General features: G+C 43.4%; 1 protein-coding gene across 3 annotated transcripts in view; it reads right to left on the minus strand.

The window, feature by feature from the left end:
- Positions 1–309: 309 nt before the first annotated feature.
- The window catches only part of IP6K1 (inositol hexakisphosphate kinase 1), a 34,394-nt gene continuing 16,310 nt past the window's right edge, over positions 310–18,393 (minus strand). For all 3 annotated transcript variants that reach the window (XM_079964348.1, XM_079964347.1, XM_079964349.1), the window contains exons 2-6: positions 12,765–13,111; positions 9,775–9,985; positions 9,269–9,441; positions 8,045–8,220; positions 310–5,940 (exon numbers count right to left, since the gene is read on the minus strand). In XM_079964348.1, coding sequence (XP_079820474.1) covers positions 5,434–5,940; positions 8,045–8,220; positions 9,269–9,441; positions 9,775–9,985; positions 12,765–12,987 — 1,290 coding nt within the window. In that variant the 5' untranslated portion in view covers positions 12,988–13,111 and the 3' untranslated portion in view covers positions 310–5,433. The remainder of the gene's footprint in view (positions 5,941–8,044; positions 8,221–9,268; positions 9,442–9,774; positions 9,986–12,764; positions 13,112–18,393) is intronic.

Raw genomic sequence — 18,393 nt, forward strand, 5'->3', positions numbered from 1 at the left:
GGAAGAAACAGAAAATATGTTAAAGTGAAAGAAAGCCAGCCAGAGATTTCATGATTGTGTGTAATCTCATGCAGTTCCCTAGGCAGTCAAATTCACATCCATCTTGCACCCGTTCTCCCCGGACCCAGCCATACTGGGATGGCTATGCACTTGATTATGTATTTTGTGGTTTTACATTTTGATTTTATTCTGTGAACCGCCCTGAGGCCTCCGGGTATAGGGTGGTATATAAATTCAATTAATAATGTGAACTAGGTTATTAAGCCCGGTGGAGTGAAAAAGACCCATAAAAGACACTTGTCCCTCAGCTAAATGTCTAGCAGTTTATTTATATACACATAGGACTTTTTATACACAACAGGAGAGCTAGGGATGCAGTGTATGGAGTACAGATACTGTTATTTCTCATGCCCAAAAGCTTGACTTGGCCCAACAAAATGGCACTGGAATAGACTATGAAAAATATACAAGAAGTTTGTAATGCAATGCTGCGTCCCTCCCAGACAAGTCAAAATGGACAGATAGGAACCATTCCTGTAGGGTGCAGTACTGCTCCCTGCTCTCATAGTAACATTTCTTCCCTTTCTGGCAGTTCTCATAGAGACCATTCTGCACCTAGACTTTTCAAAGTATAAAAAACAACATTTTGCTCCTGAGATAAGCATGCAATAGTAAGTACAAATACAACCAACCAAAGTCTGAACCTGACTTGGATGACTCTTTCCAGACTTGCTGTAAAACAAGCAAAATACATAGGCCTATAGTCTCTCTCCCCACAGTCAAAAACAGTCCATGAAACCACCAAAGCTTGTCTCTTCTTTTAAACCCAAATGGTCATAATATTCTGTGGTGACCCTTTCACAGCAAGCAATAAAAGCAGGTTCCCTTGCACTTGTGCAGAGCAGCATATGCCCCCAGATTGCACCTCCACATTTTTATACCAATAGCAGCAAGATGTGTATTCAGGTGCACTCCAAGGGTTCATGGCAAGTTGCTGGTGTAACTCTCAGTGAGATAACTGGCTAGCTAAAGCATCTTCCCCCCAAGCAGAAACTAGGACTTCTGACCTAAAACTACACATCAAACCCAACCTGTAAGCAGCAGGCAGGCAGGCAGGCAAATGTGATCTGGTCTGATTTGTGGTTTGGTCCTCTGAAGAGGGGCAGGATTGATATGGAAACATAGCTGCATGTGTGTTAGGCTAGGGAAATTGAAACTGACATTCAGCCTCTTTCAACAGAAGCCCGGCTACATTTCTTCCACAGACTTCCTTCAGGTGCAGGAACAGATATGGTTAAGAGTTGAATACCTTCCCCGCGTGACACACAGTGGGCCTTCTTTGGGGTCATCTAGACTGAATATTATCCAAAGTGCAACTCTCCATCATTCGTAGGGAAATATTTGAGCCAATATTTCTGAAATGTCATGCAGCAGGTCCAGGCTACAAAGGTGCTAGTAAAGAAAAGGTGGCTCCTATTCCAACTGAAAGGGCAAGATCAGTTATTGACAAAAAGCACAGTGCAGTAATAACCTCTAGGTGAGGAGGAAGAGACACTTTCAAGGCAGCAGCTGCCACCAATACAAAATAAATCCAAGTGCTTATCTGGTGAACTCTCATTTGGCCCTTAATGAAAAGGAACCCCTTACAGTGTGCATTCACCAACACTAGCAGTTCCTATGTATTGCTAGAGAGATAGCTGGCTATGTATTCCAGAAGGCTGAAAAGCTGATTCATCGTCTACATGAAGGCAACTACACAGTACGTGCAAAGTCCTGCTAAAGGAATCAACACTACTGGACATAAAGTGTCAGCAAGCTGTAAGGGCAACAAACAGGATGTGCTGCTCCAGGAGGAACAGACTGGAAGGATTATTTACATGAGTGTCCAGCAGAGGACCTGAATGTATACAATGCATACAAAATGGCTTTGTTGGACCCAGCGTCCAGAGCAGCACCTGCTTTACAAAAGCCGTATGCTCAGTCTCACCACTCACCCTTGTTTAGGCATTTTAATGAGCTAAAAACTACTAAAAAGCGACATCCCAGTCTGAAACTACAGGTGAAAATAGTCAAGTTGCTTTATGTTTAGTTCCTCAAAGCTAACCCCATGTCATCTTCAGCTATTTTATTTTGCAAAATTATTCTTGAGAACTTCATGACACTTGCAATACAGCTTCCAGTTCTGTAACAACACCCCTAAAATGAAATAATAAGCCTAATTATCTTGAAGGATTTTACAGATAATGAGGTAGAACAGGGAAGTAGCATGTTTGCATGATTGCGTCCAATGACAGGTGCCTTTATGGCAAGGTGAATGGCTGCAGTGTAACAACAAATGCTGGGTCTACCTTTGTAAATACATTGCCCCATTTATATATCAAAACAGAGTGGGACAATGTACTGTACAAAAGCCATTAGACAAACTAGCTTGTTTTGGGTAGATTCAATTCCTTTTGTTTCAGGGCAGAAGAGGGCAAAGGGGATGCACTCAAACATGTGTGACCTGCTTGCCTGAGACCCGAGACCTTTTTCTCTGGCAAGATGCAAGCTTGAACAAACAGTTAACCAAACAGTTGGAAGGAGAGATGCTGAAGGCAAATTCTAGTTCATACCTTCTGCTCTGTCATGTTTTTCTTGGTGCCTTTTAGAAGGCACTTTTACTCTGCAGAGTTGCTTTCAATCGAAAGCAAATGTCAAGCTGCAGAAACTGATTTTTGCTGCACGCTTAGAAAGGGATGGCTTAGAAATAACGCTCTGCAACAAAATCCATTTAAATTTATCTGCCCTGACAGCATGGGTACTTCTCTAACAAACCCTCTAGATGCTTCCGTACAGAGTTTTGCCAGTACATCTCAATTTCAGCTACTCTAACACCAACAGACTACACACAAGCACGTGTGTGCACATGCAGGCACAAACAGCCCTGCAAGAGGCAACATACAGGCTTGCATCAAATAGAGGAGCATGTTAGGCAAATTAGTTCAATTTGTACTCCGAGCTGGTGGCAAGCAGACCTCTACTAGGAAAAGGCAAATCCCTTCAGACATGCAAGGTGCTCAAGTATGAAGAACAGTCACATCCACGTCCCGTTGCTTAACTTGAAGTTAAAGAAATGAACTTGGAAAGCTTATTGCTATTGAACAAGACTGTGCTTTGCAGTTACACTGTCTGAAAACTAACCACAATGCTAAAATACCAACAAAACCAAGTCCTTTAATATTTTTGGTTCCTTACGGAGCAAACAGTTATTAGCAACATGAAAACAAAACCTGGCAAAAGGAAGGAGAAATGCTATTTACAAGCTCTGGAACTTATGATGAGACGTTCAGAATGGTCCAGATTTTTTTTTAATGAAAAAAAAATCAAAATGGTGCAATCATTAGAACAGGAAGAAGAAGACTCTTTAGAGTGATTTTCTGTATTTTCAGTGTTACTTTATCCCTCTACCAGCTACTTAAGATTACAAAGTTAAAAACTTCAAAACAATATTGAAAGATCCTGTTTAACCAAAACAATACCAAAATTGTGATGCCTCAAAACCATTCTGAAGACTTCAAAAGCTAGGCTCAACAGAAAGCAAACCCATTCCCTTAAATTATGGGAATCAAAGATAACGTTGGGGAAATGGCATTGCTCTTTTCCCTGTGAAAATGCCTCTCGTTACAGAGGCAATATCTAATACTAATTTCTAAATTGGTCAATGCACAACGGTTGCCCTTCAGAACATTCAGCACTGGGTCAACTGCAAATACCTGCTGGCACGAGAGGCGGTTCCATCAGCAGCTCCTTGATGAAAGAACCAATACTTTTCAAGATAAACCTGTGAAGTTCATACTCACCCAAAAGGGAGGCACAGATTCAGCACAGGAGCTTTGGGGCAAATGCTAACCCATTACAAGAGCATCTAGTAGTAGAGGTTTACGACAATTGTGCTCAATTTTAATGCCTTGCCATTAGTTCCCTATGGTAGTAAATCGCCTCCCCAACAAAGTGCATGCCCAAGAAGTCTAGTGCATTTGTGTATACTAGGCCTGGTCCTAATTAGAGCAACTAGACTCCAAGGTCCACAGAACAGCACTTAGGGCCACCACTGCCACCAAGAGCTGCAAATTGTGATTAATCACGCAGTGAACTAATGCTGTCAAGATTAATGCTACAAGCCACCAACACCTCAGCCCACGCAACAGAATCCCATATACGTATGTGGGGCCAGAACGTGGCACAGCAGCATTCAACCCGTCACAAAGTGGAGGAACAAGGCTGGAAACACCAACTCCCTGAGGTGAAAACAAGCACAGGTGGCAATACATTAAAAGCCAGACAGACGCTTCCCTCCACAAATCAGGACAGTTTCTGAAAATAAAGACGCCTACTTTTCTCATCAATTATCCCACACAAGTATTTTATTTTTGTGGGCGGAACATGTATGGAAGTGTGCTGTCTTGCTAGGAAGCCTCCCTGGAAGGAAGAAGAAAGGAAAACTGCAACAAAATATGGTGCTTGTATCTGAACGAGGTCGGAAAAGAGACTATTTTATCTACAAAATGGAAAGACTCATGGGTGGGGTGAGGGGGAGTTGGCACCTGTTAAACATCATTAGTTTCACAAAAGCAGCAAGGGATCAACATGAATGTGCTATTAACACTATCCTTAGCCAGCTGAACTCTCCCATGAAGTTCTTGACCAAGGCAGCATTGTGAACACCTGACTGGGCCTTTCTGGAATTTGGAGAGTTTCTATCAATGTGCAGGAAATGGTGAAGGGAGGTAGGCCAGCTTCATCAATGGGGTGCAAAGCAAAACCATTAAAGCACTGCACTAGTTTTCCTTTGGTCATTTATTTCCCCATTTGGGATGATCTGATAATGCCCAGATTGGAGAAGATAAATGAAGTATCATCTGTACCCTCTAGAAGAGTCTCTCACAACTGCTCAGGGGCAGCAACAGCAGAGAGGAGTATGTGCAAATCATGTGCCTTGATCAGCCCCATAAGTAATGTTAGCTTGTATCTGAATGCCCTTTCCAAACAAAAGAAGAGAGGTTCAAACCACTGGTTCTCGATGGAAGGCTGACAAGGAAGAGGGACACTGGAATCCCAAAATCTACACCACTAGACCATCACCCCTCTTCTTTCCCATGGGGTCAGTCTCCACATTCCTAACAGACATGATCACAGGGCTGTATTGAAGAAATGCAACGCCCTAGATATAAATGCCCAATACTGGGGTCCATGGGGTTTGTTTCTCCTGCAAGAAGTCCAGGCCAGGATAGTCAAAGCCATTTTGCCAGGATCGTCCAGGATATTGTGTCCTTTGATGTTAAACACACTGGAGCAACAGAATATTTTCAAAGCAGCAGTCTGCTTTTTCTGTAGGGGTGGTGGTCCTGTCTGTTTCTATCAATGAGGGACAAACTTGAGGAGCCCAGCCCAAGGCTACTGGTTCTCATCCCGCATCTGTTCCATTATGTTGATAAGGCTCTCTAGTCCAAACACATACCCCATGTCAGGGCCATCATGTACAGTGGGATCATCTCGAAAGCCTTTGAATGTGCTGTGTGCAAAGTCTATCATACGTACATCTACCTTGGGCTGGAAACTGACTGCCTCTGTGCTGCTGGCATCTTGTAGGCTCTCTGGGAGAGAGATGTCCACTTGTTTCAGGCGCATCTCTGCCCTGCGCTCCATATATGTCTCCGACCGGTTGTCCTTCCCATCATAGATGATGAGCAAGGAGCTGGAGTAGAAGCGATAGGAGGCCTGCCTCTCCAGTACAGACTTCAGGCTTTGCAGTTTGCTAAGGATGGGCTCAAACAGGTCCTTTCGTAGCTCTACTCCATTGTGCAGATACTGGTAGAGGGCATTGCGAAAACCCTCAATGGAAAGACCTCTGCCGTAGTATTTATTCCTGCACAAATAATGGCCTGTATCCAGCTGATATACCTATGATAGAAAAAAGTCAGACATTAGTCTACAAAGAACAGTCAAACGTGTACTGCATGAAGCTACAAAGCAGTAATGATCAGCTATGCTTTTCTGCAGTAGCTCATGGAAGCCTTTGCATCGTCATGAGAATTGTTAAAAAAAGAAGCATCAAACTAGTTCTAGTCCCTGCTGTGCCAAATTAAAACATTACAAGGACTCGGTTCTCCATAGGTTAGGACACATTCCAGAGTCAGAACAACCAAAGTGGAGCAGGACTCAAGCACACTTAAAGAGGAAAAAGTGGACTAGCAGCCAAATTAAAAATGGCAAACCTCAACAGTGTGCCTTTGTTGTATCCTCAAAGAATTATGAAAGATTGTACATTATGCTGGCAAAGTGTTAGATATGGGTGGAAGCTAGGGTACTCCCATATAAGAGAAAAGTCTCTTCAACTTCCTTCCTAAATATGATACAGTATAACTGGACACTGCATAACACCCTGCTGGATAAAGTAGCCCAAAAGAAAATTCCAGGCTGGCTAAATGCCTCGTGTTAACAATAATTGTTTGGAAGCACCCTTGTTGCTGAATAAAACACCCTGAGCAAAATTATATTTAATATTACATTTATTTATACCCCGTCTTTTTTCCTGATGGGACTCAAGGTGGCTCAAGTCACAGAAATCAACATTTCCTTCAAAATAAGTCCAAATGCAGCTTGATGCAGAATCATGGCTGTCAGTAAAATTAGTAGGATATTTTAATAAAAGCAAAGTACGTATTTCAAATGACCACCATCCAGCAGGGGGCACCAGCATCCATGCTATGAAGGCATGCTAAACCAACAGGAGAGTATCTACAACACTCAAAGCAAGGGACACCTATCTGACACCCTGACCAATGCAGATGTTCTGTGCTTTTTTTGTGCAAGGAGTCACCACCCATTTGAACAAGAGAGCCCCATATGGTTTCAAGATTGTTGAAACTTCTGTTCAGCCTTGCCCATTACTGGGTTTCAAATATATATGTATCTGAGAGAGATATTTTCCTATGTCCAAGCCTAGCATCCTAATATTACCTTGGTTCCTCAAGGATCATAGGTTAATAACCCCAGAGTAAGTCTTACACCCCAAGGAGCGCTATTCCATTTACTAGCATGTGAGCACTACCAGGTGAGTTGCCTATGTTAACCACAGTTCAAAGCTAAGGAAGCTCACTATGACACATCAAGACTGTTTGCTATTAAGCAGCTGGTAATATTTGCCACGGGACGCAGGTGGCGCTGTGGGTTAAAGCCTCAGCGCCTAGGGCTTGCCGATCGAAAGGTCGGCGGTTCGAATCCCTGCGGCGGGGTGCGCTCCCGCTGCTCGGTCCCAGCGCCTGCCAACCTAGCAGTTCGAAAGCACCTCCGGGTGCAAGTAGATAAATAGGGACCGCTTACCGGCGGGAAGGTAAACGGCGTTTCCGTGTGCGGCTCTGGCTCTGGCCAGAGCAGCTTTGTCACGCTGGCCACGTGACCCGGAAGTGTCTCCGGACAGCGCTGGCCCCCGGCCTCTTGAGTGAGATGGGCGCACAACCCCAGAGTCTGTCAAGACTGGCCTGTACGGGCAGGGGTACCTTTACCTTTTTAATATTTGCCACCAACTCCACACACCAAAGCACAGCCCTATGCTAACCAGGAAGTAAGACAGCAGTCCTATACCCACTTATATTGCAATAAACCTCATTAAAATCAATGGGATTTACTTCTGAGTAGATCTGCATAGGAGTGCATTGTAAACCACTTTATGCTAATGACTGCTAAGCATTGCTCCACTCCCCCCCCCCACTTAATTGCATACCTGAACATGGGGGATAATGTCACACTTTGACAAAGAGGGCAGATATTGAAGCCTTTTGCAGTCAGTGCTGGAAAGTTTTCAAACCTCTCTATGAAGACTAGAAATGTGCATTTGTGGGAGAGAGACTATATTATTATAAATTACACACATAGTTTTTTTAAAAAAGCAGAGATTCTCTGTATTCTAAGCGGTTGCCAAATATTATTACATGCCCCCTTGCACAGGTATCAGCCCTGGCTATAAATCATGCAACAGAAGTTTTGCTAGCAGCTTATACGGTACCTGCATTCCACAAACCCGCACGCCTAGTGTGGACGAGGTGCTCTGGGCACACTTCTTCATCTGCCGAGCAGCTTTCTCCTCAGATGCATCATCCCCGTGCTGCCTGGTCCCCATTTTCAAGTCAAGCACACAGGGAAATTTGAAATGGTGTACCACGTTCTCCAGTAAAAGGAATTCTAAGGAGCCAGTAAAGGTAAATTTGTTTCTTTAAACTCGGCATTCCTAGAACTGCTTTAATTGGTTTCTACAGAAATTCTAAGACCCCCCTCTTTCATTCCAGAAAATGCACTGGTAAAGATCTTAACTCTGACAAAAAAGAGAACAAGACAGGAAAGAACAAAAACAAATATATGAAACCTCCACCCCCAATGATAAAAGGAAGAAACAAGCATTTCATCTTCAGGGGCAGGGGACAAGCCAAGGAAGAGAAAGCCTAGTTTAATACCATAAGAAGAAAAGCTCCCATTTTTAAAGCAAGAGCAGACTTTCCACTCCAGAACTGATATTTGGGTCCTGGTGCTGGGCTACAGGAGGTGGCCAAACAAGAAAACAGTGACTGAAGTAGGGTTACCAGATGTCCCTGGATTCACCAATCTGTCTCCGGAATGACCCCGGATTCTAATTAATGTTCCCCGATTTATGCCCATGTTACAGCATTGGCAGCTTTGACAATGTCTGTGTGTGCAAGGCAAGCCCCAGGCAGCAAGCAGCACACGCCCAAACTACGCTTGCACCCGACCCCCTGGTCACTCAAAGCCTCCCGGAGCAGCTGATAGGCGCTTGGGCTGAACCTTGGCCCCCCACTACCCACCCTCCATCCATAACCAAGGAACCTGGATCTGGTTGCCATGGAAACTACATATGTTTACAAAATGATGCTCCCTACTAATAATCCGGACGCCACTGTCTTTTAATCCCTTGGCTGCTGCAAAAAAAGTGTCCCCAGATTCACTGAAAAAAATCTGGTAACCATAGACTGAAGGCCACAGAAAAACACTAGTTATGCCGACTCACAATTCAGCCTACCAGGGCAGGGTAGGTCTTTTAAAGATGAAAATGCTCCAAGCAGGGTTTACTGGCAGGGTGTCAGTCACCCCCGAAGGCACACTCTTCCATTGCCTCCCAAAACAAACAGATGACAGTGGCAGTCAGCCACCCCTCTTAGTCCCCAACAAAGACCTTGTGAGCATGCAGTCAGTACACACTATGCCTTTGGGAGGATACTGTAGAGCTTACGTTCCTTGGACTCTGAGCGCATGCGGCTCAACTGTTGCTTGTGGCAACGCAGACTCCACGGGTTAAATGTGATCTTTTCAGAACTCACGCTGCTATTTCCATCTAGCATCTGAAATGGAACATCTGAATGCCAGCTCTTGAGGCTCTTCGTGTCCTGGAAGCTGTTGGCACAATATGGTATCACAAATAAGAGCTTTGCTAGGAATTAGATTACAACAGAGATTAGCATTTGGGCTACTAAATTTAGTTGCTTTGCAAGAGTAATTCTGTAGGAGATGGGGGCATTCTGCACCATTCTCATACTTGCAGTATGAGAGCCTTCTTTGCATAATTGTTAGGATCTCAGGAAATAGATGTCCAGCGAGCATGTACAAGATTACAGTAACTTTACTGGGGAACATTTTGCCAAAAAAGGGAGTGAAATGTTGTTTAAGGGAAGTAACTTCTGAAAAGCTATGTCTGAACTAATGAAAAACAACTGAAATACATGGTACCTTTCTGATGTGTCACTGGCCAGTCCTGCTCTCTCCTCTTTGTGCTCACTGCCACTGCCAGACCTGTTGAGGCTTCTGCGAGAGTGTTTGCGACGTGGCTGGTCCCTCTCTGGTACATCTTCCTGCTCCAAGGCTTCACTCTCCACGTAGGGGTATGCTACCAGGTTAATGTAGCCATCACTGTCTCCCTCAAAACAGACAGACACCACACCTGCCAGACACAAGCCACATGTGGCATTCCTCACATGAAATTTCTTAGTAGTGGGGGGGGGGAGGATTATGTGCAAGAAAGAAAAATTATACACTTTATAAAGTTACCGCTCTTTTGGATTTTGTATGCAACATGTATGTAACAGAGTGGCCCTTGAGAATATATGACTGTCTCTGGTCTACTTGATGCAACAGTAATAGTTTCTATAAGTAAAAGTTTACTACACAGGTAAATAAAATGAGCATGGTATAGTATCTTGAAAACACTGAGTTTCAAATTATAGGCTTTCAAAGATTCCCTTTTCAAACCACCTCCGTTTCAAAAAGGAGAAATACAGGGTAGAAATGACATTCTGATGGTAAATAAAAATAACTGAAATGTATTTTGGAGTCAAGAGTTTGTCCCATGAAGGCACATTAAGTATTTAAGCACATCTAGTATAGGCTTAGCTCTAGCCATTATCTGCATAGTCTGTGCCCAAAGAGTGCATTCATAAGTCACTCTTGTCCATTTTCTGGCACAGCTTCTTAATATTAACTGGAATGACTCCAGGCTGAGATGCAACCTATTTTCTCTTGTGAAAAAGGCTATTTCAGTATAAATTGAATTTTGTTGTACGTGAATTGAAATTAAGACTGGCTTTCCTTGTCACATTTTCCCAACAGCAGTAATAGAAAAATGTGCCTGATCTTCTGATCCATTCAAGAGCAACATATTATTAAAGAAGAGTCACCCTCCTTTGCTATAACATGGGGCAGATTGTTTTCTTCTGTGACAGGCTTTTTCTGTACAGCTTCATCTATAAAGAATGATGTGCCTATTCATGACAGCCCATCTGCTTTCTGTATGAATTTAAGAACATTAATTCTTTCTACTTTAGTTTTATTAAACACAGAATTTATTTAGTATCAACAGCTTTATAGCCTCTGCATTAAAAATACAGCAGCAGACTACTACAATTGCCCCACCTTCCAAACACCATTTCCAAGCCCTCACAACTTTTGCAAATAACAAATGCTTGTTGTTAGTTATCACAGCTGCAATCCTATAAAGCATTACTTGTAAATCCCACATAAATCAATGGAGTGACTTGGCGTAGATATGTACAGGCTAGTACCATAAGGCTGTGCAAGGTGTTCTCAGGGCTAAGTAGTTTTAAAGAACCAGACAGCCAAAACAGAGGCGGAAACACAAGTGAAAACAGATAAGATTATAGACACATATACAAAAGGGGGGGCGGGAATCAAAGAAGGTGCTCAAGAGAAATCAGCAAGGTTGGGAGCAATATCAGATGCGTGCAAGACTTTCTCAAAGGCAGGACAGAGATGCTGTATTGCACCATGGGATTTATTTGTATCTCACGGTGCTGCATCTGCCTTGACAACTCACAGGGCCCTAAAGGCCAACCTGGCAGGTTCAGTCCTATTGTGGGAGATCTAGACTTGCTAATAGCAGGAGTAGCCAATATGGTGTCCTAGGTGAAAGAAACTCTAGAAAGGCCTAAGCTCCAAGTTGCAGCTACAAGGAAAACTTACTAAGATGGAATGGTTACGTTTTAAAGTTAGAAAATTAACTCTTTCTTTTAATTTTTTTTATTCAAAATTATAACAAGACATATTATCCAAAAACATATCCTTATCCCCCCCCCCATTTTTCCTCCCCCCCACAGAACCCCCACCCCCCCGACTTCCCTCAGTTCTAGTCTTTGGTTTCTCTAATAATGCTGTTTTCTGCATGTTACAAAGTTGTATAGATCCTCAAACTGTTTAGCTGATTATTATCAGCAAAAAAATTAAATTATCTCTTTCAATATATGGCAAAAGAGGTGATGTGAAAAAGAAATTTCTCTCTTAAGACTCATTTGAAACTACACAAGTAAGGCCCAGTTAATACACATCAGAATCCTCCATGCAGAACAGTTTTGTGTCCAAAATTACAGGGAGGGGAAAATGCACATTGCCTCAAAGTCTTGTTTTTTAGTTGCCATACTCGCATAAATTTCCACCAGAAAGCAGCATGGTCTTAGTGCCTCATATGTTACTTTCTCCAGGAGACGATGGTCACTGGATCACTCCACTATGAGATTCAAAGGATATAAGCCAGACTTAAGACTAGAATCCTGAGCACAGTTACCGGGAAGTAAGTCTAAGTGAACTATGTAGGGCTTATATGACTTTGAAACTAAACCCAACTGGGCTTTAGAAGTACTGCCAGCCAGCAATGCCATTAATAAGATATTATGACTGCCTAAGCATATGAACAAATTGTTCTCGTCCATGCATTGTCTGAAAATACATGGGAAAGTTTCACAGTGATCTTATGGATAGTATGTAATGAAATAGTTCCATTAGATTTCAATTTGTGCAATGGATCTTCCCTCCCTCTTCTCTCCCGCCACACCCTCAGATCAGATTGGGGGAGCCTTCAGGATAGTTTTATGAGGCATGCGGGAAGAAGAGGGGACTTTTCTGTTGTGCAACCAGAAGTACTTGCACTAACAGAACTAATTTGTAGGACACCACCCTATGTATACATTCACAGCACAGTTGAAGTTTTTAATGTCTGAAGTTTTATTCTGTTTTTAAGGTTCTATTGAAAGCCGCCCCGAGTGGCTCAGAAAACCCAGCCAGATGGGCAGGGTAGAAATAATAAATTATTATTATTATTACTATTACTATTATTACTATTATTATTATTATTATTGATAGAAGAGTGCCCTCCAGATACACCAAAATGCTCTGGATTTAAATGAGATTCTCCAAAGATTTTGGGAGCTTACCTTTGTATTCAGGTGTGAATTCCTTCATTTCTGGAGGCAGGGACTCATAGAAGCGCTGTTCTCTGGTGATGAGAGGCTTGCACACAGTGTGGTCATCGTAGCGCATCATGCTGCTGTGGCCACCAACCTGATGGATGAAAGGCTCCAGAAGGACCCCTCGGCCTCCTGTGTGGGATGCGTTCTTGCCATGCTTCCCCACCTCCATGGTTTGACAAACACACATTGCGTAGGGCACCAGTCGCACACTTGGAGCTGGGGGTGAGCTGCATGGGGTGGAAGGAGGAGTTTCTCAAGGAGCAAAATCTCTACCACTCAGATGTCTTAGTAAGAAAGCATGTGCCAATGGTCTGCAAAACAGAGAAGATTGCATAAAACTTAGCCAGGTCACTTGCATCAGCCCCAGTACAAAGTCTACCATGTAGCTATGAGTTATACACAGACACACACATGCAGTACTCTTTTTACACACTTCTGTATTTTATCAATGATCTTGACAAGACAATAATTTCTTAAGAGGTTCGTGACCAAAACTGAGAGAGCAATGACCTACCAGCTATTCAGAGCAATCTAGATCTTTTAATAAGGTAAGCCCATCCTTTACTTAAAGCATTACTCCTCTATGCCAGCAAGGAATTAGTTCAAAAACATCCCATGCCTTCCGTTTGAGCCATCTCATGTACTTGTGCCCAATAAAGCATCCTTCAATTCACGTAAATGTTGAACTGACAGGTAAGTTGTAGAAAAAGGTTCACTGAATAACTGGAAGAAAAGGCATTTCAAAATAAAAAGCAGGCTTTCATCACTGAAGATGCAACTGTTGCATGTTAGGTGATGTGATAAGGGAAACACTAATTAGTCATGAGGAGAAGGGGAAAGGTCAATGTTTTAGGTCTACCATTTGCTACTAACAAGCAAAGCATAAACACAGAAGAGCAAGGAGCTTGCAAACTACCTCTCAAGCCTTGGTTTATAATATGAATTTCATGAGTATGTTTCTGACAAGCTTCTGATACAATTTTTGAAAGTCCCCCGCTTTTTACAAAACAGATTGAGCCAACTGTGCCCCAAAGTTGCCCTGAGAGGTGCATGCTTCATCTCCCCTTTCACAGCAAGGGCATGCTTTTGATATTTCAACAGGAGGCTAAAATAGAAGATGACTGAGGTAGACAAAAATGATTTCAGTCTAGTCTAACTGCCAAACAGATTGGTGGCTTCTGCAGAGCTCTAATTTGGCCAGTGATCTTGTGTAAAGCCGATTAGTAAGGGCACTACTTTGGAAAGTCTCATGGCCGCAGGCAAGGATGCACTTGTGATAGCTGTTCTGTTTATCTATGGCTTATATTAAGCTACTGGACACAGTTTGCATTCTGCAAGCATAGATATGTCCTTTTCCCTCGTTGCCAGGTAGGGAACTTGTTAAAGCAAATGAAGAGGGACGTATGTAAGGCCTGTCCCATTTTTCAGACTCACATGGTTGGCTAGCACTTAAATGCTCTCTTCCCCCAAAAGAGGCTCCTTTCGGGTATGTGATAAAAAAGCTCCCATAGCTTCACATTTCATCCATCTACTTAGTTCACTATGTGAATGACTACTGACCAATATTATGATGTAGGCTTAACCTCCAAAGTTTAACAACAGTGGTTTGTTTGCCATTTTTAGGTTTCTTCAACAATCAAAATGTTACAAGCTATGTGTGTACCAGTTTTTAGCTGGCTGTCAGTTGGTGAAATATCCTCATACGACCGATATGGAACAGTGAATGAACGAGTTTAATCCATCTCTTAGATTTAGGGGAGCTAGTCTCAAACGTTTGTTGGGGGAGACCTAGGGTTTTTTGGGGGGAGTTATTTGTCCTGTCTGCACGCTTCTTATGATGGAGGACCGCTGTAGCCACCCCCAACGACACATTCTCAAGATGGAGAGTGAGGGAACAGCTGCAGTCGCCTGTGGTTCCTGCGCAATGTTTGCCATCTTGCCAAAGGTTGCAGGCAGCTTTACTTGCAGCAATTGCATGTTGGTTGCCCTCTTAAAAGACAAAGTCCAGCAACTGGAGGAACGTGTAGCTACGCTCCAAAGAATTAGAGAGCTGGAGCTCTTCTTGGAAGCAACAGAGCACACCGTCTCCACCAAAGAGGAGACAGGGGACTTCCCTGAGAAGGAGGCTAGTTCACCAACACAGGAGCCAGATATATGGAGAAACGTGACTCAAAGAAGTAGGAGGCCCAGGGTTCGCTCTGATTGTTTAGAAATACACAATCACTTTGAGGTCCTCTCCCCTAGCATGGAAGACGAAGAGCAGACTCCATTTGAGGATCTCTCCCTCATTACAGTCGATCAGGTATATGAAGACAAGCAGCAAAGTCAGTCCTCAGGGAATGTGCAGGCGACCTTGGAACGGACAGCTCACGGAAGAACCCCGACCAAACCTAAGAAGAGGCGTGTAGTGGTGATAGGGGATTCCCTACTGAGGAGAACAGAAGCAGTGATCTGTGGGCCTGACAAGATGTCTCGGGAAGTGTGCTGTCTCCCCGGGGCTAAGATCCAAGATGTAACTGAACGTCTGCAAGGAATCATAAAACCCACTGACAAATACCCCTTCCTCTTGGTTCATGTGGGAACCAATGACACTGCAAGCAATAGCCTCCAGAAGATCAAAAGAGACTATGAGGCTCTGGGCAGGAAATTGAAGCAATTAAATGCACAAATTGTCATCTCATCTGTCCTCCCAGTTGAACGACGTGGCCCAGGGAGAGAGGGAAAAATAGTGGAAGTGAACAGCTGGCTTCGCAAATGGTGTAAACAGGAACGGTTTGGATTCTTAGATCACGGACTGCAGTTTCTTGAAGATGGACTTCTGGCAAGCGATGGGCTGCACCTCACAACGGTTGGGAGGAATGTTTTTGCCAAAAATCTCAGAAACCTCATCAGGAGGGCTTTAAACTGACTAATGTGGGTGAGGGAGACAGTGCTCCTGAAGGTAGGAGTCTATCAATTGATGAAGATGATCATCCAAATGTCATAGACCAAATGGAGCAAACAGCACGCAGACCTAGTGGTGGGAGAAAAAAATCCTTAAATAAGAGACACGGGGGAATGATTAATGGACTTCAATGTCTGTACACTAATGCGCAAAGCATGGGAAATAAACAAGATGAGCTTGAGCTCTTGGTACAGCAAACTAAATATGACATAATAGGCATCACTGAAACCTGGTGGGATAACTCCCACGACTGGAATGTAATAATGGAGGGATACAATCTATTTCAGAGAAACAGACCAGACAAGAAAGGAGGAGGAGTGGCGTTATATGTCAGGGATGTGTATACCTGTGAAGAGATCCAAGATTTAGAACCTCAAAGCCAAAGTGAGAGCATTTGGGTCAAAATTAAGGGAGAGAAGAATAACAGGGATCTCATTGTGGGAGTTTACTATAGATCCCCAAGCCAAACGGAGGACATAGATGATGCCTTCCTGGAACAGATGGCCAAGCATGCAAAAGGAAGGGAGATAGTAGTAATGGGGGACTTCAATTACCCGGATATTTGTTGGATGTCAAACTCAGCCAAGAGCATAAGGTCAAACAAATTCCTCACTGGCCTTGCAGACAACTTCATTGTCCAGAAAGTGGGAGAAGCAACAAGAGGAACAGCCATTTTAGATCTGGTCCTAACCAATGTTGATGACCTGGTTAGTGGGGGTAGCAGTGGAAGGATCATTAGGCGCGAGTGATCATGCTCTTCTGAAGTTGACTATACAGCGGAAAGGAGCAGACAAGCATACTAGGACTCAATTTCTTGACTTTAAGAAAGCCGACTTCATAAAACTTAGGGAAGTGCTGGGTGAGATCCCATGGACAGTAATACTGAAAGGAAAGGGAGTTCATGATGGCTGGGAGTTTGTTAAGAGGGAGATAGTAAAAGCACAACTTCAGGCAATACCAATGAGACGGAAAGATGGAAGGTGCCTAAAGAAGCCAGGGTGGCTATCTAAAGAACTTTTAACTGAGTTAAGATTAAAAAAGGATGTGTACAAAAAATGGAAAAGGGGGGAAACCACCAAAGAGGAATTCAAACAAATAGCCAGCACGTGTAGACACAAAGTCAGAAAAGCTAAAGCACAGAATGAACTCAGGCTTGCTAGAGAGGTTAAAAGCAACAAAAAAGGCTTTTATGGGTATGTTCGTAGCAAAAGGAAGAACAAAGAAACAGTGGGGTCACTCAGAGGAGAAGATGGTGAAATGCAAACAGGGGACACAGAAAGGGCTGAACTCCTCAATGCCTTCTTTGCCTCAGTCTTCTCTGATAAAGAAAACAATGCCCGACCTGAAGAATTTGGAGCAAATGATTCAGCAGAGGAAACACAGCCCAGAATAACTAAGGAGATAGTACAAGAATACTTGGCTAGTTTAGATGTATTCAAGTCTCCAGGGCCAGATGAACTGCATCCAAGAGTATTAAAAGAACTGGCAGATGTGATCTCAGAACCACTGGCAGTCATCTTTGAGAATTCCTGGAGAACAGGCGAAGTCCCGGCAGACTGGAGGAGGGTAAATGTTGTCCCTATTTTCAAAAAGGGGAAAAGAGAGGACCCAAATAATTACCGCCCAGTCAGTCTGACATCAATACCAGGGAAGATTCTGGAGCAGATCATTAAGCAAACAGTCTGTGAGCACCTAGAAAGGAATACTGTGATCACCAATAGTCAGCATGGATTTCTGAAAAATAAGTCATGTCAGACTAACCTGATCTCGTTTTTTGACAGAATTACAAGCCTGGTAGATGAAGGGAACGCAGTGGATGTAGCCTACCTTGATTTCAGCAAAGCATTTGACAAGGTGCCCCATGATATTCTTGTAAAGAAGCTGGTAAAATGCAGTCTTGATTATGCTACCACTCAGTGGATTTGTAACTGGCTGACTGACCGAACCCAAAGGGTGCTCATCAATGGTTCCTCTTCATCCTGGAGAAGAGTGACTAGTGGAGTGCCACAGGGTTCTGTCTTGGGCCCGGTCTTATTCAACATCTTTATCAGCGACTTGGATGATGGACTCAAGGGCATCCTGATCAAATTTGCAGATGACACCAAACTGGGAGGGGTGGCTAACATCCCAGAGGACAGGATCACACTTCAAAACGACCTTGACAGATTAGAGAACTGGGCCAAAACAAACAAGATGAATTTTAACAGGGAGAAATGTAAAATATTGCACTTGGGCAAAAAAAATGAGAGGCACAAATACAAGATGGGTGACACCTGGCTTGAGAGCAGTACATGTGAAAAGGATCTAGGAGTCTTGGTTGACCACAAACTTGACATGAGCCAACAGTGTGACGCAGCAGCTAAAAAAGCCAATGCAATTCTGGGCTGCATCAATAGGAGTATAGCATCTAGATCAAGGGAAGTAATAGTGCCACTCTGGTCAGACCTCACCTGGAGTACTGTGTCCAGTTCTGGGCACCACAGTTCAAGAAGGACACTGACAAACTGGAACGTGTCCAGAGGAGGGCAACCAAAATGGTCAAAGGCCTGGAAACGATGCCTTATGAGAAACGGCTAAGGGAGCTGGGCATGTTTAGCCTGGAGAAGAGGAGGTTAAGGGGTGATATGATAGCCATGTTCAAATATATAA

This window comes from Podarcis cretensis (genome assembly GCF_951804945.1).
Source record: "Podarcis cretensis genome assembly, chromosome: 2".
NCBI lineage: Eukaryota > Metazoa > Chordata > Lepidosauria > Squamata > Lacertidae > Podarcis > Podarcis cretensis.